This window comes from Aythya marila (genome assembly GCF_965140915.1).
Source record: "Aythya marila genome assembly, chromosome: 19".
Lineage (NCBI taxonomy): Eukaryota > Metazoa > Chordata > Aves > Anseriformes > Anatidae > Aythya > Aythya marila.
The window spans coordinates 7,165,330-7,187,514 of record NC_139060.1 but is presented as its reverse complement, the minus strand read 5'-3'; the positions used below and the strand labels follow the sequence as shown (position 1 = coordinate 7,187,514).

Genomic DNA, 22,185 nt, shown 5'->3' with positions numbered 1-22,185 from the left:
TGAAGAGGGGTGACCTTGCGCTCAGACAACCTCCGATCCGGGAGGAATAGAAAGAAAGGGAGAGAGCAATCAATCCCCCAAACCACTGCGGGATGGAGGGGGGAGAAAGAGTGACATTCGGCTGAGCCAGAATTAGCAACAGATCTGTGGAGGGACCCCATTTCCACCCTATTAATAATTCATCCCAGCTCTGCCTTTACCTGCTAATAAACAGGAAACAGCTTGTTAGTGAGGACGTTCTTCTCCCCTTTTGCTTTCTCTGCCCTAATAAGAGCCCCTTGCAGATGGCTGGGGGAAGGGAGGCAGCGAGGGAAGGGCACAGGAGCGAGCAAACATCCCCGCGAGCCCACGCACCGCTCCCCATCCCTGCAAGGCTCCGTTCCCCGGAGCTCCCTGCCTCCAAAACGGAGCCAGCCTTCCCCTGCAGAGGTGAAGCTGCTAAATAATCCACCACTTAATCACAGACGCCTTGCCAGAATCTGCCTACACGCACGGGCCACTTAAAAGCATCTCTTCAGAGGGTCAGCACGGAGAGGGAAGCGATGCGCAGGGCTCTGTGCCCAGCTCGGGGCACACCCGCGGGGTGCAAGGATGAGGGCTTTGCTGAGAGCGTTCCCAAGCTCCCAGGCCTCTGGATTATCAAATATATACGTAACTTCACCAAGTGGCATTTAGGAGAAACAGAAAAACACATCTCAAAGAAAGCTATTGGGGTTTCATTCTGAAAAGGCGCGTTTTACATCCAGAGCACCCCCCCCAGCATCCCCACAGCCCAATTTTGCAGCAAACATGGCCCCATCCAGGGACCCCTCCCTGCCAACACACCAAGAATCCCAAAACAGCACAGGCAAATACTTCTAAAATGTTTGCCAGATTCGATTCACAGCCTCACATCACAGCAAAAACCCACGTAGGCACCAGGGATGGGGTAACCAGTGCAAGAGGAACACCCCAGCTGGGGACGGTGATCCTGAGCACCAGGACACAGCGCAGGGCACTTTGCAGCCTACAGGGAGCTGAGAAACCCCATCCCTGCTGGGGCCACCTCCAGCTCCTGGGGCATTGGGCTCAGCCACCGCTGCTCCCGCAGCTGAGGGAGGCGCAGACCTTCGCCCTGCACAAGCAGGGACCCGGCCGGCGTTTCGCTCCAGAGGTATTTCTGCTCAATTATTTCCGTGCTCCCAGCCATCTCCGCCGCTGAGTTATGCCACTTGCCAGCTGTTGGAAATAATCGCTGTAAATTAATTACGGTTGTTTCACCCCTCTGATCCCTCCCAGCCCCCACGAAGAGAGTGAAAATTAATTGTCAGCAACTATTTCTAGTTCTCTGGGAGTCCCATCCTGGCCACTGGCAGGTTATGGTTTATGCCCCTGAAGCATGAGATTTAATTACCCACAAATGTTAGTTTTGATCATAAAATCACCTTGTCTTTTCATAAATCCAGACAGAGCAGTTGACCCGTGGGGTCAAGAACAAGAGCTAAAATGCCCAGCGATGGCTTTAGGACAAGCCCACCGGTTCTCCCATGTAAACGCGATTCTGGTCAGGAAACGGAGTTGCTTCCTGGAACAGATATTGAGAGAAAAACCACAAAAAAGTCTCCTGATCCACTCATATCACAGCGTGGTGACAACTCGTGTCGCAGAAGGCAGGTTTCACTGTGTCAGAGCAGAGGATGGAGCCGCTCGTCACCTGGGCTGGGATGGGGAGCGCATCCTGCCTGCTGGGCACAGGCTGGCAGCTGCAGGGAGCAGCACAGGGCGGCGGGGCCGCTAATCCCGGGATTAACCCAGGGAACTCATCTGAGCGTAAAGAACAGGAAAACAAATGCACTGAAACAACCCCTCTGGTTTTATCCTGAAACCTTCTGTGCAAACAAACCCAACGCCGCACTCCACGGGGAGAAGCCACGAAATAAAACTTTGGGTGTCTGGATGCTGAGAGCCAGGGACAGACCAGGTGCTGTCACTGTCACTGCCCGAAATCTTCCCCAGCAGGAGCCATGCTGTGAGCACAGGGGCTGCTCCAGCAGTGCTCCCGGCCATCTGCTGCCCCACGGGGCCACCACATGTTGGGCACCCTGTCCCCCAGGGCTGGCGGGCACCAGTGCCAGACAGGCTGTGCAGGGGAGGGGGCTGCAGGACACCTGCAGGGAGAGTAGCAGGGAAAGAAGGGATCAGGTGTACGCAAGGATTTTGCCAGTGCAGTTGTTTTGCAGGGTCTGATGGAAATTTGAGACGAACCCGAGTGCTTTGTTGCTGTGCGAGGCAACGCGGGGACTTTGTGAACCTAATCAGCTAATCTTTAAGCTGAAAACCAAGGCAGGGTCGCGAGGGCACTGCAGGAAGCGGAAAGACCTTGGGATGCACCTGAGAGCTCCTTAAGACGTCTGGAGCAGGGCGAGCACCGGGAGAGGATTGTCACCTGGTGGGTGGAGGTGACATTCAGTGCTCCCCGGAGGGAGGTTTTTGTGCTGCTTTTCCTCATTGAAATCCCTCCAGCAACCACCCAGCTCAAAGGCCAGCAAAACGCTGATCCCTCGCAGGGTTGTTTTGCCCTGGATGACTCCGTGCTGCTCACAAAACCTGATAAACGCCTGCAGGAGGAGGGGAAGCACCACACCAGCCCTGCCCACCGCAGCCCCCCTGCCTCCTGCTTGCACCCCAGCTGTGTCAGGGCTGGTTGTTGCTGATGGCACACACGGGTCAAGGCATTCTCCTGGCTGCTGGGTGAGTCCATTTGCTAAGTAGCAGTCCCATTTGTAAGTCTGCAGGGAGCTGGATCCAGATCCTCAGGGCTTTTAACACTGGCAGCTGCAGAGGGGGTGACCCAGCTGCCCAACCATCGCCAGCTCTTGCAGAACACCCTGGAAACATCTAAGGTCTGAGCCTGTTCTTGGGGAAAACACTACGGAAGGAAGGACAGAAGAGAAACCTGCAGAACAACATAGGTCTTTGTGCCCAAGAAATGCATTTATTTTCTTCCCCCTTGGACAAAAATCTTGCCACAGAAAAGCCAACATTTCTTCACCCCAGCCAAAAACAAAGTTCTAATTTCTGAAACCTCTCCAAACTGATGTGACACCGCTCTTCCTCTTGTGAGTGGGATTAAAACCAGATTGATCCCAGGGTGACCTGGGCTCTAGCAGAAGCTTGACCTGAGCTATAGGATCTCATCAGGCAGAGACCTTGGGAAGCAACACAGCTCCACGGGGTCCCCAGGCCAAGACACCAGCTGAGCAGCTCACAGGGGTTCTGACAGCAGTGGTCACCATCCTTGGCCGAGCAGTACAAACTTTCACACTGTCCCCTTATTTTTCGTCACTCAAACCTTTATATTTTTCTTTAACCTTACTAATATTTTTATTATTTTTCTTCATTGTGCAGCTAGCGATTGTAATTTCTTTCCAGCTTTTCCTTTGGCATGGGGACCTACTGAAGGCTGCAGTTTTATTTCTGTGCAGCTTTCTCCATTCACAACAGATGTCTAGTTTGTTTAAAATATTCAACAGCTTAATGATTAATCAAGTAATTTCACCTACAAAAATATATAATTTTATGCTATGAGGCTTAAAAATGGCATTATCTGCCAGGAAAAAAAGCAAAACAACTTTGTGCGCTCATTAAGAGCCCTAGGAACCAGCTGGGCTTTGTGAAACTGGGCTTTTAGTGCGCCTGTTTTCCCTGTTCCCTCTCCCCCCAGCAAATCGGGGGGCAGCTTACCTACAGCACCCTGGATTCCTGTCATCATGCCTTGTCAGACAGAGCTTGCTGCCCAAGAAATCCTCCTCCAAGGACCAAACCCCCGCTGTCACCTTCAGAAGCGCCCTCGTGCAGCATTTCTGCTGAGCACCGAGAGGAGGTGAAACCCAAGGGTACACCTGGAAACACCAGCACGGGACATTGCCAGGAACATCAACCCCCTGGGGACATTTGCCCCATGCAGTCACAGTCTTGATGTGACAACTTGTCCTCAGCTAGGATTTTACCACTTGCCCCAGGGCTTTGCCCATTTGGGCTGAGATTGGGCTCTGCAAGGCTGCAGCGCTTCTTGGTGTGCCCCCAAGAAAAGAGCAACCAGAAGAGCATGCTGGAGAGCTGCAACATTTAGTTGCCATGAGGACATTCACGACTGATTTAATAGCGTGAGACTAAGTGAACTGTTTTATTTTAAGCTCCCTGAGACCAAGTTTCCCTGGCTAATGCATTCTGACTTTTAGATTGAAGACGTAAATATCTTGAGACTTTGGACAGATTCTTTGGAGGACACATGGCTTGGATAAGGAAACCAGGTTCTAAAATAATACCTGGAATTGTTTCAACAGTGCTATAACTGATCTTACCAGGACCAAGGGAGCAGCCAAAGAGTGGCCATCTGTTTCCGCTCCCCCCCTGCCCTCCCAGCTGACTTCAAACCACCCCACCGGCAGCAAACGCATTGAGCATCCCGAGGAGGAAGGACATTTCAATAAGCCCCAAACCAAAAAGGAACATTTCATTTTAGCAGAGGAAGCCGTAGTGACGTGACTCACTTGGTGGCTTTTGAGGCTCTTGCCCACCTTTCAGCGCTGTCACTTAGAGGTTATTTTCACGTTTACCCTCTTAAAACTCAGCAGATCTCAAGCCATATGCCACTCCAAGCATCAGGGTGCTTAAAGACATCCTTGGGCTTGCTGAGCTGTGCACGTTTACAGGTTTGGGTATAAAGGAGCCACCAGGGATCACGAGCCTCCAGTTCCCTGATCCCTGGGACAGGCATATGGGAGACGGGCAGGGCTTTGGCCCTGCTTCCTCCTGCTCTCAGCCTGCCAGCCCGCAGCAGGAGCATCATCCCTAGCCGTAAGGATGAACCTGGTCAGCACGGCCACACTGGGGACCGCTCACACAGCAAATACTCAGTGGAGATTCACCTCCTGAGCAGCAGCACAAATTTATTGGGAAGCCTTCTGCTCTGCCCCACAGGCGGTTCCCCACCAGCCCCACACCACAACGCCGCACTGCTGTGCCTTTCTTCAGAAACGAGACATGAAAACACAGCTCCAGGATGGCCTTTTCAGGGTTGTCCTATTAAGCCATTTGTATGACCGCATTTGCAGCAGAACCATACTGCAGCACAATATGTTGCCTCAGCACAGGAAAATGCACTCAAAGCCCCCATAGCTTCAGCTGATGGGGATTTTTCATCCTCTTCCATCAGCAGCCACTGTAAAGCTGTGCTAAGAGGCAGCTACATCCCCCAGCAGGAAGCTGTGTCTCATTAGCAGAGGTAAACAATTCCTCTGAACGTGACGAGTCAGGAGAGCATATTAAATATGTCAATACCTTATTTATTTTTTTTTAATCCCCGCTCCAGTGCGGCATGCTGCAGCAGGAGAGGCCCCCCAGCTCCCAAGCTGGCATCTGCCCTTGCTCAGGACACCTTCCTTTGGGAAGGGAGCACCAGACAGGTGCCCTTACCCCACAACTTGACCCACCCATGCAGGTCTGAGCACATCATCCATGCCCCTCACTCACTTGGTACAGCTGCAAGTGAAAAATAACCAAACACCCAGCGAAGCATCCATCCAGTGCCCTCTCTGCTCAGGGGGATGTGCACGCACCGCACCAGGGCTCAGCAGCTCCAGCCACAGCCCCTTCCTCTCCCCGCACGCACAGGAGATGGCAAAAGCCACACATCACTGCAACTGGGGCTGTGTCAGGAGGTTGAGCTCATGTTGGAAACAGTACAAGTTTTGTTGCTTTTCACCCCCTGGTTTCTGCTGCTTTCCCTGGCAGCTTAGTGCACGCACGCAGCAAGGCACGCTTTATTTACAGGAGCCCCCCCCTCCCCACAGGCACCGCTTCATCCCTCACAGAGCAGCCTGGTGCTCACGTACAGATCAGCTGCTCGCTGTTTTTGCTTGTGGAGCTGCCTTACTTGCAGCACGCTACCCAAACGCTGCTCAAAAGACAGAATTATTTATGCCCTCAGGAGCTTTTCTAGGCTTCTTGGCGCTGTGGCCTCCACTCGCTTGTACCCAGCACGCCTCTGAGCCATGGGGAGGCAAAAAGCCCATTTTACAGATGCAGAGCAGAGACAGCCCTAGGCAGCTCCTAGTGGGTTTGGTAGCCCAGCTGGAGATGGCAAACCCCAGATTTTCCAAAGTACCTCACATTATACATCAGCATCCACATTCAAGGCACAGCCCCAGTCCCCACATTACACCCATGAGTCCCCACTTGTGGGAGCCAGGTCTCCCCTCCTCTGCCTTGCCCAGAGCACCATAAATCAGACCACAAGCACTTCCAGCAGCTTTGCAGGTCAGAGCAAGCTCCTGGCACAGGATCAGTGCTACAGACACATGAGCAGCCTCTCCCCAGGCTTCCCCCTGCTCACAGCACCAAGGATGTCCCAGCCCCAGGACACAGCCTGCTTGCCACAGCCCCTGCACCTCACAGGGTTTAAGCCTCTGACACCATCATCAGCGCAGCTCCTGCATACAGCACCCTTCACTCCAGACCACGCACAAAGCATTCAGAAACAAAACCATAGAATAACTCTCAGTCTTACCTTGCAGACCCGCTGTGCTCAGGACGGCCAAGGCTCACACTCCTGCAGGCTGCTCACCTCCAAGCATCAGCCCCAAGCACCTCCAGCTGCTTTATCACCTCCTCGTATCACAGAATCACAGAATTTCTAGGTTGGAAGAGACCTCAAGGTCATCGAGTCCAACCTCTGACCTAACGCTAGCAGTCCCCACTAAACCATATCCCTAAGCTCTACATCTAAACGTCTTTTGAAGACTTCCAGGGATGGTGACTCCACCACTTCCCTGGGCAGCCTGTTCCAATGCCTCACAACCTTTTCAGTGAAGAAGTTCTTCCTAACATCTAACCTAAAACTCCCCTGGCTCAACTTAAGCCTATTCCCCCTCATCCTGTCACCAGGCACGTGGGAGAACAGACCAACCCCCACCTCGCTACAGCCTCCCTTGAGGTACTTGTAGAGAGCGATAAGGTCGCCCCTGAGCCTCCTCTTCTCCAGGCTGAACAAGCCCAGCTCCCTCAGCCGCTCCTCATAGGACTTGTTCTCCAGGCCCCTCACCAGCTTCGTCGCCCTTCTCTGCACCTGCTCAAGCACCTCGATGTCCTTCTTGTAGCGAGGGGCCCAAAACTGAACACAGTACTCGAGGTGCGGCCTCACCAGAGCTGAGTACAGGGGGACGATCACCTCCCTAGCCCTGCTGGTCACACTGTTCCTGATACAAGCCAGGATGCTGTTGGCCTTCTTGGCCACCTGAGCACACTGCTGCCTCATATTCAGCCGACTATCCACCATCACTCCCAGGTCCTTCTCTGCCTGGCAGCTCTCCAACCATTCCTCTCCTAGCCTGTAGCTCTGCTTGGGGTTATTGCGCCCCAGGTGCAGGACCCGGCACTTGGCCTTGTTGAACTTCATGCAGTTGACCTCAGCCCATCGGTGCAGCCTATCCAGATCCTCCTGCAGAGCTTTCCTACCCTCAAGCAGATCGACACACGCACCTAACTTGGTGTCATCTGCAAACTTACTGAGGGTGCACTCAATGCCCTCGTCCAGATCATCAATGAAGATATTAAAGAGGACTGGCCCCAGCACCGAGCCCTGGGGGATGCCACTAGTGACTGGCCTCCAACTGGACTTGGCTCCATTCACCACGACTCTTTGGGCCCGGCTATCCAGCCAGTTTCTAACCCAACGAAGCGTGCGCCAGTCCAAGCCAAGAGCAGCCAGTTTCTTGAGGAGAATGCTGTGGGAGACGGTGTCAAAAGCCTTGCTGAAGTCAAGGTAGACCACATCCACAGGATGTGGTAGATCACCTCCTTGGTGCCAGATCACCTCCTTGGTGCCAGGTGGCTCTGCCTCTGTGATGAGAGGCCCGGCCACAGCTGAGCCTGGTGCCATACCAGGCCCTCTCCTTCCCCATCCTCTGGGTTTGGGTTCTGGGAGGTAGGGAGAAAGTATGAGGCAAAGAGACACTTTGCATACAACAAAGATTTGTAGTGTGGGGCCATGCAGGGCTTTTCAGGGGTCAAAATCTGAAAAGTACACCTGCTATAACACATCCCTGCATCATCCCTGAGGCAGGCCTGGCCCACACCACTCCACCCTGCAGGCAGGGGCTGCAGGGCAGGAGAAACCCCAGCTTGTAATGAAGGACTTTAACATGCACACAGGTGAGCAATGTGCCCATCAGCACAGATAACCCTGTTATCAAGCTGAAGAGTCACCAGAAATGGTTATCGTATTGGGCTGACTGGGTGCAGCCCACAGCATGCCTGCCACACTTGTCCCCAAGGCCAGCATATTGTCCTGCGGTGGCCTGGGGGGCTCAGCAGAGACACCACAAGCACAAACCTCTGCTCTCTGCCCTACAGCCCAGTCCCACCCCAGCTCAGGGCACAGGGAAATAGGGCTTCCCCTCTCCAGCAGTGCTGGGCCTCACTCAGAGAGCCTGGGGAATGGTGTCTGACCACCCTAGTCAGCGTCAGGAGCCGGTGGAGGCATGGACGTGCCTGGTGTGGCTGTGTCTGGGGACTGAGCCGTTCCCTTCTTGTGAGCAAGCAGGCGTGCATGTGGCTTTCCACTGGCTTGTAACTCGGCCAAGCTAAAGTGAAGTTTCTCAGAGACGGTCTCAGGGAAAACGCTTTCTATGAAAATTGCCCCTGTGCCAAATTGAAGGGCCCTCTCCCAAAGGGCCTTTTGGAGAAAACAACTCGACTATTCTCATGGCAAAGGCAAAGCTACATATTTCTGTCTTAAATTCATTCTCAGAAATGGCATCATGCAGAGCCAGGCCCCCAGCACACTCCAGCTCAGCCAAGCAGTTAACATTTTGACAAAAGCAGCAAAAAGCAGGAACGGGGGCAAGCAGGGTCTGGCTGTGAGCTCGGTCACCCCTGCATGGCCCACACGGTGCCCAGGCATTGCCTTCTTCTCTCGTGACCATTGTTGTTGTTCCAGGAGAACCCGTACCTGTGCAGCGACGAGTGCGATGCCTCCAACCCCGACCTGGCCCACCCGCCCAAGCTCATGTTCGACAGCGAGGACGAAGGGCTGGCCACGTACTGGCAGAGCGTGACGTGGCGCCGGTACCCGGAGCCACTGCTGGCCAACATCACGCTGTCCTGGAACAAGAGCATCGAGCTGACGGACGACATCGTGATAACCTTCGAGTATGGCCGGCCCACCATCATGATGCTGGAGAAGTCGCTGGACAACGGGAGGACTTGGCACCCGTACCAGTATTATGCAGATGACTGCATGGAGGCCTTCAGCATGCCAGCGCGGAGGGTCCGGGACCTCTCCACCACCAGTGCCAACAGGGTCCTCTGCACGGAGGAGTATTCCCGCTGGGTGGGATCCAAAAAGGAGAAGACTGTCCGGTTTGAGGTGAGGGACCGCTTTGCCATCTTTGCTGGCCCCGACCTCAAGAACATGGACAACTTGTACACCCGGCTGGAGAGCGCCAAAGGGCTCAAGGACTTCTTCACCGTGACTGACCTGAGGATGAGGCTGCTGAGGCCAGCCCTGGGGGGCACCTACGTGCAGAGGGAGAACCTGTACAAGTACTTCTACGCTGTCTCCAACATTGAAGTCACTGGCAGGTAACAGACGCTGTGTTTCTTTGGGTAGCTCTTCTCGGAGGGATGACAAGAGGGTTACTGCTAGAAAACTGAGCCATCAGGGTCAATGTCAACCGATGAGATTATCATTGTTTCTTCCTCTAAGTCCCTCTCTTCCAAACCAAGCAGCACTAGTAATAAAACAGATGTGACCTTGCAGGGGATGGTTCAGGCACCTCTGAGGCTACCATGGGGGTGTCCAAGAAGGACCATGTCCTTCCCAGTGTGGTGTAGGGATGGACAGTCAGATCTCAGCTTCCTCCCAGATTCCTGTTCCCCTCTGTCCCCTGTTCACCCTGTCCCCAGCTGTGCAAACATGGGCAGCCTCTGCCTAAATATCTCAGGGTTTGTTTAGAGGATCTGGGGGTGAGGAACAAGGCTCTCCCCATTACACCCCATTCCATGGGTGGTACAAGCAGCATGGGTCATCCTGGCTCAGCCCTGTACCCCCAGAGCAGCCCTGTCTCAGATGAAAGAGGTTTGGGGGTGAGGCTAAACCCAGCGACAGATCTGGGGCAGGGGAAGGCAGGAGGGGGTTTGTTTCTCCTGGTTTTTGTTTTTCGTTTCTCTGTACAATGCCATATGTTACATTATGACATCAACCGAAAAAGCAAAGTAAGGTGGAAAAATGCCGAGATGGCTGATTTCCCATCCAGCTTGTGGATTCAGCTTGTGTGAGACTTAGAGGCGAGAGGGGAAAAATCTCCCCATCACCCACCCCTGCTAACAAGGATCACCACAGCGACAGAGGACCCGTTTGTATCGTTTCCAAACTGCTTGCTTCTGAGACTTGCAAGCGAAACTGTTTTGCAGGTGCCACTGAGGCCGGCTTTGACTGCGCTCCAAGGGAAAGGAAGCGACAGCAGTGGGATGGAAGAGCCCTTTCTTTCGGCAGGGGGTGGTGGGAAGGGCAGCAGGGTGCTGGGAGCGGATTCGTCCGCTTTTTCAGAGTAGTCACAGGCAGAGACGAGCAGCCGCCTCTCCCAGCCTGTATTCCTCTGTGTGCTAACTATCCATTCCTTGGAGCAGCTCAGGATGGGGCAAAATAGCAGAGCAGAGAGTGAAAGGAAGGAAAAGCAGACAAAGAAGGGGAAAAAGGCCAGCGTGTCACCTTCCCTCTCACCTGAATACTGCAGCTCCTTGGTGTTGGTGACAGCAGTGGCAAGGCTGCAGTAACCAGCTCACAGCCAAAGCACTGGCTGACAGGGGCTGTCAGAGGGGTGGAGGTGCTGTGCCAGTTCATTAGGACCGGTTAGACTTCAGGGTTGTAACAGGGATGCAGAGTTTCCAGTTCATAAAGTGATAATTGATTAAATATTTGATGCCCTTGTGCAATGACCTTTGGCTTCCGAGCACGGATAAAACCCAGGCGTGCTGTGCAGGTAACGAAGGCCATTACCATACCCACAGCACCTCTGGGATGCTTGATGCTTTAAGGTGCATGGTAGAATAGAGCTGTAAGTATATGGTATAGCAGATGTTGGTGCTGGTGACCCAGGGATGTCTGTCTCTGCAGAGCCCTTTACGTTTTCTAAGTGCCTTGGGCAGGATGTGCCCCTTCAGCACTTTTAGTTCCTGGCTGTGCTGGTGAGATCCTCCATAACTCAGCATCTTGCTAGCTGTCAGTTGTCTTCCTTCCCCCTCTGCCCCCAAACCCCACCATCTTCCGAACTCACTGGCCAAATTTAATACCATATAATAGCAGCAGAGATTGCTATGAGAGAGAAAACCCCCACAGATTTTGTGAAAAGAGGCAAATAGAGCAGGGGACGAAAGCAGGGGAGGGGGCAGCACAACCTCTACAAGACAGAGCCTCCACAGCCACCTCCAGCCCTGGGATACCAGTGGCGAAGATGCTCAGACCATAAGCGTCTGGTGGGAGCTGCAATGCTGCATTTTTGCTGGGGCCAGACCGAGAGGGGTTCGGGTTTGCTGGCTGCTTTTTGGAGGCCTCCCTCCGGCGCTGGCACGCCGCCCGCGTGGCCAGCTGCCCGCGGCTGCTGCAGAGCAGCAGCTCCTGCTCGCCTCCACTGCCAATGCAGCAGGGCCTCTGGGAGGAGAGGGCTTTCCTTGGCTGGGGACAAAGAAAACTCCAAAATTGCCTGCTTCTGGCCCAAACTCCAAGTGCTGAGCTATAGCAAGGCCCAGCTTGACCCCGCTCCGGCTCTCCCCGCTTGCTGCAGGCTCCTGAGAGAGGGGATCGCTCCTCCTGGACAGGCAGACAGGGAAGGAGTCGATGCCTGTCCTGGGCTGACTCCCCCAGCACCAAGAGGCGAGTGACTGAGGAGCTGTGGATAAGTGGTGTGTGAGGTGGAGAAGCTTTGTGTGAATTCACTTTGCTCCTGTGATTATTCCAGTCCCAGCAAGCAGAGGTTTTTTGCAGGAAAGCAATCTAATTCGAGCTGTAAGCAAAGCCAGTTACAGTGCAGGGACTAAAACCAAATTAAATCTTCTGTGTGGCTCAACAAGGGGTGGGTTAGAGAGAGGAAGAGAGGAGAAATCAATGTGAGCTACTCAGGAAAGGGCTGAGGCAGAGCGGGGAGGGCTGGGGACGTGCAATGCCTCTTGCAGCCCACGAGCACAGACCGCATATGAGCAGCGGGAAGAGAGTGTGCAGATAAAATGGGGTGTGTTGTTAGGGATTCACCACAGGGGTCACAGAAAATGAGAGGGAAGATGATTTACGAAGAAATAAAGGCTCAAAGGCAAAAAGCAACCAGAAAGTCCCAGCTGGAGAGCAGAGGAACCAGTGACCGGGAGCTGCAAGCAGCCCAGGGCCGGCAGAGGAGCGGTGCTCGGCTGTAGTGTGTGGCAGCAGAGGAGCAGAGCATGGTCATGGCCCATGGCACTGGAGGAGCAACATGTGGCATTGCTCGAGCCCCTGCATGGCAGCAGGATTTGGGCAGACAGCCGTCAGTGCCTGCACAGCGATGAGGGACTCGTGGCAGCTCATTTCCAGTTGAAGTTCACAGTCAAGGGAAGAAAAAACCTCACTGCTCTCAGAGCAGACCACGAGCCTGGAGGTTTCCTCATGCTACAGCCCCAGCTGGAGGGTCCAGTGGGGTTTCTCTGATCCCCTGGGCCAGCCTGGGACCCCCCTCCTTTGCCCCTCTGCTTTTCACCAAGGAAAACGCCTCACCACAACCTCCCACGGCTTGGCAGAAAAGGAGAGAGAGAAGGAGCAAAGGACATGGGGAGAAGAGGAAGGACTTTGCTGCCTTCCCCCCTCCTGTAGGCTGGATCACAGGGGGCTCGAGCTTGGCAGGATCTCCGGAGGGTCTGGTGGGTCCTGAGGGTCACAGCTGGGTGCTGGTGCAGTGGGCTGCTGCTTCAGGGCTTCCTTTACCCACTCCATCCGCATCTCCTGCAACCTCAGACAGGTCCTTTTCTTTGTCCAGGGATGAGTTTATTTTTACTGTCTTTCTTCTTCTTGGTATCTAATTTTTTTTTTCCTTACATCCTGTCCCTATTGATCTGCAGAGTAACTGGAGATACAGAGGAGTCAGGACAGGAATAGACACAAGCAAGCCCTTGGCCTGTGTGCTTGTGCGTGTGCCAGGCACGATGGGGAGGGGAAGCAGAGAGACTTTTCCCCGCAGATCTCAGTTCCCTGCTCGGTTTTCTGCTTGGTGCAGCAACGAGCTCGGTCATCTTCTCGACAGCAGGTGAATGAGCTTTTCCTGGCTGCCAGACCTGGTGGATGGTGTGATGAAAGCCGCCGGTTCTGTTTCCATTACACACCACGTCTCTTTGGAGTAATTTTTTCCCCTTCATAACGTCAGTCACCGCAGTGCTCAGCGGGGCACGCTCCATCACAGAGACATTAATAAGCCATAATTGAAGTTAATGTGCCATGGCCAGGACACATGGATCCAGTTAGGAGAAATCAGATTGAGCAGAAGTGAATCAATTTTAGGCTGATTATTAAGATTTTTCTCCTTTGCCCTCCTCTGCTCCAGTGCACGCTCTGTCTGTCTGTCCTGCCGGTGATGAGCATCCCCACAGAAAGGCAGGAGGAGGCAGCAATACTCACCACCAAGCAGACCCATGCAGCAGTGCCTCACCTCTGGGATTTGCTCAGGTCAAAGAGGCACCAACAAGAAGAGGTTTCCAGTTTTGTAATGGTATTTCTTTCACTCCCTTCACCGACTGCTTTTCTTAGGGTTTCATTGGCATCTTTTTTGCTCTCACAAATGAGCTGAAGGGAAAGGCCCTCTGGTCTCCCCTGCTTTCCCCTCTAGCAGTCCCGATGCTGTGCTTGCAGATGTGCTCCGGGAGGCTTCGCTCTCCGCATGAGTGGGAGCAGTGAGGTTGTGCTGGTGGAGCAGAACGAATTCTCCCAGCCCTTTATCTTGGCATCAACGGCTGGGATCAGGCACTCCAGCCCTGGAGGATCACAGCTATCCCCCAAAGCACCTCCGCCAATAAATCGAGCTGGTTAGCTGTCAGTGGTGCCCACACACCGTACCCTTTTCTGCCTTCTCAGCAGCTCTGTGGAGATGCAGTGATGCTCAATGCTGTTTTGTTGTTAAAGATGAGTGGTTCCTGCTCAGCCCAGCGGCTGCCTCGTGCTTCTGTCCTCCAAACCAGTGCAGTTCCATCAGCCTGCTTCCCCCTGTGGTCACAGCTCAGCTTGAGCTGAGGGTGCCTGTCCCCAGGCTGCTCTGCCTTGCTTGGAAGTTCCTCGTTCTCATCAACCTTGATGAATTTGTTGGAGAGCATCTAGCCATAGAGGTTTGCAATCTTGACTTGTCCAACAAGACCGTCTCTAAAAGGAAGAAATGACACAAATATGTTCAGCAGTCTTTTGCAGAGACAATTAGATTTTGCATAATGACTGATGCCCACGCTGAGCACCTTTCTGTGAGGATGGGATGGGACCTGGTGGCTGCATGACTGCTGCATAGCAGAAAGGGGCCACGCAGGGACCTCAGGTCAATGATCTGTGAGAGCATGGATTTTCCAGAGCTGATCATGCCCAGCCCCATTTGCAGGAGTGTGACCCCAAAACAAGCCACGGGCCCACCCAAACATCCCCTGAGAACTGGCCCAGCACATCTGCAGCTCCCAGCCAGCCTCTGTCCATGCTCAGCAGCTTCGGGAACACCATGAAAACCAGGACAAGGACAGCCCACGCCTGTCCCCGCAGCTCCTGGCAGCCAGGCATCAGGTCCCAGGAGGTAATGGCATCCTCGTGTCAAGGACGGCCAAGTCTGCGCCAACGGCAACGCGGTCCTCAGCCCGTCCTCGCCTCCACGCTGGGCAGCCCCCGAGAGCTGGAAGGATGAATTTCCCTGGCACTCACCCAGGCTGGAATTAGCTTCAGTTCAAGCAAAATCTTGCTCTTGGTCATAGAGTTAAATTAAGTTAATGCATAGCAACTCTTTGCTTGGCTTTTCTTGAGTCCTGTGAAGAGTTTTACTTCCACTGCAGCAAGGTGGAGGGGAAGGGAGGCAGTTAGGGAGAAACCCAGAGCGCTCCCCCTCCCCGAGATACTTGTGACACTTTGTCAATAGCCGGAGACAGATGCCCAAGGTCCTATTACCAGCTCCTGGCTTAGTTTTGTGAAGATTTTTATTTCCCCCCCGATTTTGTTGCCGAGTTGTGTCCGGCCCTGAGCAGATAATAGAATTTCATCGATAGACTGAGAAGGTGATGTATGTTAAAGCACTTAATATGAAGAGACTTCTACAGGAGCCCAAATTCAATTTGGCCAATGAACTCAATTGCAGGCATTATTGCATTCCAGGAGAAAGACCAAGAGCATTTATACACATTACTCTGCAAATATTTATGTTCATGTATCCGTGTGATGTCCTCTTCACCCTTCCTCCCTTCTGTTGCCCGACCCCCTGATGGGGAAGCTTGGGTTCGTGTTTGCTTTTTAAGACAGCTTTGAATGTAAATAACGTTCCACCAGTCAGCAGGATCTTGACAGCTGGTGAGTGTCAACTTATTTAAAATAAATAGCCTCTCGAATGGGAACAGCCAGCTAGCATGCTCTCCACTTTGGCATCTTTTAAATTGTCTCCTCTTTGTAACCCAAACCTCAAATCATTTCAAAGGGCAGCGAGCAGGGTTCCTCCCCACCGGGAGGACTCATCAGTCCCCACCACACAACCAAAAGCAAAAACCCACAAGGAAAAGAAACCACTCACAACATGTCCCTCTGACCTAACCCAAGGAGGTTTTTTTTTCTCATTTTTTTGGCTCTGCAAAAAGCAGCAAAACCCAGAAGCCTCCCTCGCTGGCTTGCGCTGAAAGGAACAGTGCATTAAGATGGCTCATCCTCCCCATTCAGGCTCTGAACCACAGCTCAGTTACTCTCCCAGCTCCACTCCTGGGATGAATGAGCCGCGTTTGCCCCGTTCTGTGCTTGGCAGGGCCCTTTCAGCCCTGTTCTAGCCCAGCCTCTGCCTGAGCAATCCCCAGCAAGGCGAGTCCTGTGACCACCCTCCGCAAAGGGATGATGCTTTGTACACATTCTGGCCTTTAGAAGCGATTTTAACTTACTTTTGCATACATGGATGGCCCAGAAGCAATCCAAGCTCAGCACCCGTTATGCTTTGCCCAAAAGATTGGCTCCATGCTTTTGCTGAGCTGCCAAGATGGTTGCAAAGGAGCAGGTAAAAGTGGGTGAGTTGTGGCCAGCCAGCTGCCGGAGCATGCTGCAAGCAATGGCTGGGGACAACAATAGAGAGAGGGGGGGAAGAGTTATTCATGTTTCCCCGAGAGCTGAGATCAGTTGAAACACCATTTTCCTCAGGGATGGAAGGGAAAGAGCTCCCTTCAAACACATCTTCCCATGAGACTCATTAAAGTCTCATCAATTACAGTGAGAGCAAACAATTCAGGGGAAAGCTATCATAATCCTTCCTTTGGATGGCAGTCATTAGCAGCTTTCCCCGTGAGCTGCCTCCCCCCAGTGCCAGCTGGGGTAAGCTGAAAGGGAGCAGGGGGGCACCACTGCCAGCCCAGAGCATCGGTGGGGGGGGGAGAGCAGGAGTCCTGTGACCTGGGAGCCAGCAAGAGGGGACCCTGCAGTGTCCCTGGGCCACCTGGCCCTGCAGCAGCATCCTGCCTTCAAGCACGGGGTGGAGATCATGGCATGGGCTGGACTGGAGGGAGACTTGGAAAGGGAGGTGGTGGCCCACTGTAGCGGCTGCCCAAAAAAGTGTCTCTTTAGCAAGGAGTTCGGGAAGAAGACAAACAGAGAGATATTCTTTGTCTTTCTCTGCCTACATTTCCTGCTCTGCAAAACACAAGTATGGACCAAAAAAAAAAAAAAGAAAAAAAAAAAAAAAAAAAAAAAAGGTTGTAAAACAGTTAAGGACCGTTGGAAGAAAAGTGAAGGGCTGAGAAGTCTTTAAAAATTATTTCAAAAGTCACTGTGAGTGAAAGCTCAGGGTGGTGGCTGCTGTCCCACTCCCAGTGCGGCTCCTGGGGGTTTGCAGCACTCACCTGCAGGCTGTGCCTCCTCTCAGAGCCTGCACGGGGCCACATCCTTCCCTTGCATACGGGCTTGGCACCAGAACGCTTCCAACCGCTTGCTGCTGTGACCTCCAGGATGCTGACTTGGAGAAATGCAGGGACGGTGAACTGTTCTTTACGATCGTTTTAAAAAAAATAGAAGAAGAAGAAAAAAAAAAAAGATACTTTCCTGCAAACTTTCCTTGGCTCTTCAAGCTCCTTCTTGTTCCCTGGTGGAGGCATTGGCAGCCTCCGACCACACTGCACCACTTTGAGGGGAAGGCAGCAGCTGAACGACCTGCACTGAGGATAAACTCATAAATACCCCGTTGTGCAACGTGTTGGGCCAAGCTTTGCTCTGGCAACTTCTGCTGAGGCACGGGGTGAGCCAGGTGTTTAATGCAAAAGGCAGTTGTGTGTCACCTTCCAACAGCCTAGCGCGGGACTTGGGTGTCCCCAGGCCAGCGAGGGTGCCTGTGGGTGCTGTGGCTCCTGCTGGATTTGCTCTCCTCCACGCTGTGACCCACGACATCTGAACCATACGTGGGCACCAAGAACCAGTGCCACCACTGCTACTCTTGAACCAGAGCTGGAGAGGACAAAAACTAGCAGCTCTTCTGAGTCCCCTGCCTCAGCCTGAGCACCCTGCGCTCAGCACCTTGCTGCAGGGAGAGCGGAGCCAGAGCAGCCTGGGACTGAAAAGGCCATCACTGCCTTCTGCAGCACACAGCACAGGTGTCTGCCCCGCTGCTGCTCTTTAAGCCTCATTGCTAAGCAGCTCCTAACCTTTCCCTTCATCCTCTCTTTCCTGAGATGGCTGGATGCCTGAGGAAGATGAGCAGAGGCAAGCAGGACGCGCAGCTCCCACCCAGGGGACTGGGCTAATATAATTTTCTCCCATCTTCACCAGCTGGATCTTGGCTGGGGAATGCTGCTGAGCACAGACCGTCAGCGAGCACATGTCCTTGGGCTGCAGGCCCAGAGGAGGAGGCAGAGAAGCCTGGAGAAGGGGGTTAACGCTGAGCACAAGCAGCAGGGAGGCCCGGATGCAGAAACATTTGAGCAAGATGGGATTGGCAATGGGGGCCAGCTGTTGGCTATTAAATAATGCAGCCTGATTGATTGGTCTGAAAAGTGCTGTGTTGTGGGGTCAGCTTGCTGGGGTTATAGTTCTCTGCTCAGATTGATGATCCTCAGAGGTTGAAACCAGAAAGCAATTCCCTGGTAAAATTGATCCTTTGGATAACGAAAACTTTTGCACAGTGGCAACAGGCTGAGCAGTGAGAAATAGGTGACCCAGGCAAGAAGGACAAGAGACTGCCTCTGCTTTGTCTTTATTTCATTTTCCTTGTTTACACCAATTAGGGAGTGAGGCTTCTCCCTGTAAAAGCTGTGCTTGCTGGCACAGGAGCAGGCAGGCACCTTTGCAGGGGCAGGAGGAGCTCAGCGATGGCTCTCCAAAGCTGTTGCTCTGACTCAGAGCCCGATGTGGTTGTGGTGAAGCTCTGACCTGCTTTAACCTGTTCCCTTGCCTGCTCCCCTCCCTCCCCTCCTGTTAGCTAATTTTGAAGCGAGAGAAAGAGGCTGTGTTTGCTGGACTCTGAATAATTCAGAGCCAGGCTCCGCAGCAGCCGAGGGCTGGGCATCTCCTCTGCCAAAGGGCTGGGACAGCTCGGCCAAAATCCATCCTCATGGGAGGCAGAGGGGACACGGAGCGGCTGAAGTACAGCATCCCTCGGGTGTGGGTAATGGCCAAAGCTGCTTCCTTCGCATGGCTGCTCAGGTCCACAGTGTGTGTGTGGAGCAGGGGTGCTGGGGTGTTGCGAGTGCTTTCGGCCGTGACACGGCACCTCCAGCTCTGGTAGCACACAGACACCAATGGAGCGTGCTGAGCGTGTCACAGCCTCTGCTCCACAGACCCGATTCGCTTTCCTCGTCCTTTTTAGAGACTGCAAAGCTCCCTTCTGTGTGTGGTCAGAGACGGGCAGGGCTGTACGATGGGGAGAGGCTGCTCATCCAGCTTACGCTTAGCTCCAACTGCGGTTTGCTAGAATTAAGGCCAGGGAGGGAGGAAAGAAAAAATCCTAAGCGAGGTCAGCATGTCCAGCCATGCGTGAATGGGAGCACGCAAAGGCGTGCTCACCACATCAGGACGGCGGCTGGGAGCCTCCGTGGGGGCTCCAAGCAGAGGGGGAGAGGCACCAAGCGCATGCGCAGCGCCAGCAGCTGGGAAGGGACCCTGTTTACAGCTCCCAGCCTAATCCACTTTGTTTATCCCCGAGCAGATAGAGCACAAGAAGAAACAGGCCACGTTTCCTTCATATTCTCTGCAAGTGTTTCATTTCCCTCAGCTCTGAGTCTCTTGTGCAATTAGCCCCGCAAAGCAGCACACTGCCTGGTCAGACTCCTCTGCCCGTTCACGTTAGGTACAGCATTACTGTTTTCTAATGGTTCTGCTTGTGAGGATGTAAATGATTACACCACAGACAAAGCAGTGAAAAACCATCATGCTGTGCTAGGGATCCACTGTCTGGAATGAAATGAGAGGTTTTGGTCCCCGTGGTCTCTGTCTGATGGCCTGAACTAAGTCCTAGGAGTCGATAGAGCCACGTGTGAATTATGGGCTCAGCCTCTGTGCTCTGCACAAGTCACCTCCCGAGTTAGCGCAACAGGAATTACTGTGCATGGAGATAATTATTCCCTGCATACTGCCCTACAGCTCATTAAAAGTTTCTTAATGCTTGCGAATTGCTGAACAGTGTTTTTCGTTGTTGCCTTCTCCGATGAGGCGGTGACTAAAAGGCAGGTTCTGACGGCAGCTTTTTCTCTGGATTAATTTGGGCATAGCGGGCTGGGGTTGCACTGCATGTAGCAGAAAGGGTTTGTGTTGTGTAGCTTCACCCCACAGGAGAAAACGCTCTTGAATTTAGCACACTGTGCAGGTGTCAGGGGGGTTGAGTTGCACCAGAGTTATCTGTGCTCTTCCATCTGAAAGCCCAAAGCTGTCCCCTCTGCCTCCAATAAAAGCCTGCATCAGAGCAGAGCAGCCAGATTTCTGTAACAGACTGAAACGTATGCAGTGCTTTACTGGGGTCTCAGATGGAGGCTCTGGTTTACCATTAAATGGTCTCTGCTACCGCAGCTGGATGGTGGGAGCAAAGTATCTCTTGTCTTGGAATAGAGGCTGCAGATCCACCTTGGGCATCGTAACCCCAGCACCAGATACCCTGGGAAAACAGCAGAGTTCAGTGGAAAAAAATCTGTAAAAGGAACAGGAGAGGGGCAACCAGTCCAGCTTCACCTCTACATTTTCATATGCACCGATTGCATTACACTGGGACAAGGACAAGGCACAGCAATACCTGACACTTCCTCTCCCGTCTTCTTCCAGGTGTAAATGCAACCTCCACGCTAACCTGTGCACCTTCAAAGAGGGCAGCCTTCAGTGCGAGTGTGAGCACAACACCACGGGGCAGGACTGCGGCAAGTGCAAGAAGAACTTTCGCTCCAGGTCTTGGCGAGCAGGATCCTACCTGCCTCTCCCCAACGGGTCCCCCAACGCATGTAAGTAACCTGCAGGGAGCCAGCCCTGGCTGTGCTGCCACCTTGGGCTGCACAACACCCACGGATGGGAGCAAGCTCTCATCTTCTTCTCTTCCTCAAATCAGCGTGTAGCTCTGCAGGGTGTTTGGGAAGGGAAATGAGTATTTGTGTCCTGGTGCACAGAGAAATAAGGGGTGAGCCGGGTGGATACAAAGGTGGTTTCTTAGCTAGCAGCAGATGAGTGATGACTTTGTCTGTGTCTGTACAAGTATGGGCCAAAATCTAGGTCTGTGGCTTTGTAGCGATGCGAATTACTGTCCCTTGGAGAAAATATTATTTGGCCGCCATAGAGCATTGGCTTTCACATAGCCCATGAGCTCAGTGATGGTGCTGCTCAGCTGCAGGAGAGCAGCACGCTGGATATCCTGGTTGATTTCTGGATCCCCCTCTGTGTACATCAGCGTTTCAGGCAGGCGCCGAGAGCTGCAGTCCCTCTGCGCAGCTCCAGTCTCATCCAATTGCCTGCTGTAGCAACGCAGTGACAGAAGCAAAGGCGTGCAGATGAGATAAAGGATATATACCCACCATCGTTCGAGCAGGGGAATTGGGGCAGGAAACATCACAGATGGGCCAGTTTCTCCTGGGTTTCTGTCCGGTCCACATCAGCAGACTTGTTTAAATGTCACGGAGCCACAGTAGCCCCTTCAGCCTTTCAAGCAGCGGGTTTGAGCATTACCAAAGAGAATCTTTTCCCTCCCTCCCCCCAAAATTTTTGAAAGATTTATGTGCTTTAAGATGATCAAAGCTGAAACTCAGGCTCCGAAGGCCGTGACGGGAATGTTTTGTGTGTGCCAGGGATGGTAGACAAGCAGGTTCTTTGAAAGGGAACGAGCTTGTCAGCTACCACCAAGCGGCTGCATCATTTCAAAGGAGCCTGGGAGAGTTTCTGGTGTTGACAGGCACAGACATGCTGTTCTCTCCCTTTCCCTCCCCTCCGTTCCTCGTGTCTCTTCCTATTCCTTTTTCTCCTCTGCTCTTTTTTCTCCCATTCATCTCTCTTCCCATCTGTCAGTCTTCTATCTTTCCCCCAACTCTCTCTGTCGCCTCCTCCTCCCCCGTTGACATCCTCTCCCTCTGCAGGAGAGATCGTTCTCCATAGTCCTCTCCTCTTGGTGGTCCTACCTCTTCCACCACTGGCCCTCTGCTGTGTATTCCTGCCAAGCTGAAGCTTCCCATGCCACCACACCTTGAGTGGCAGGCTTGAAACCAGTGGCTTTGCAGTCTCCTGCTGATTGAGAGCTGCAGCGAGAAGGGCATTCAAACCTCCTCACTCACTGAGACCTGCCCAGCTGCCACAAGCTGGTTCAGACCCTACGGTCTGTACCTACCACAGGGAACCTCAGCGTGCTTTGTCCTTTGCTGGGCCTCAATGGTAGGTCGAGAAAATGGTTAACAGAAAAACCTATCAGCCAGGACCAAGCTGTTTTTTTCTTCCCCGGGCAAAAGGCTTGAGGTACCAAGAGCCCAGAC

At 53.2% G+C, this 22,185-nt stretch overlaps 1 protein-coding gene across 1 annotated transcript in view; it reads left to right on the top strand.

Annotated features, from left to right (window-relative positions):
* NTNG2 (netrin G2) overlaps nucleotides 1-22,185 on the top strand; it is a 46,509-nt gene that overhangs the window by 11,236 nt on the left and 13,088 nt on the right. Inside the window, exons 3-4 of the mRNA XM_082775396.1 lie at nucleotides 8,981-9,624; nucleotides 20,504-20,676. Of these exons, the coding sequence (XP_082631522.1) occupies nucleotides 8,981-9,624; nucleotides 20,504-20,676 (817 nt within the window). The remainder of the gene's footprint in view (nucleotides 1-8,980; nucleotides 9,625-20,503; nucleotides 20,677-22,185) is intronic.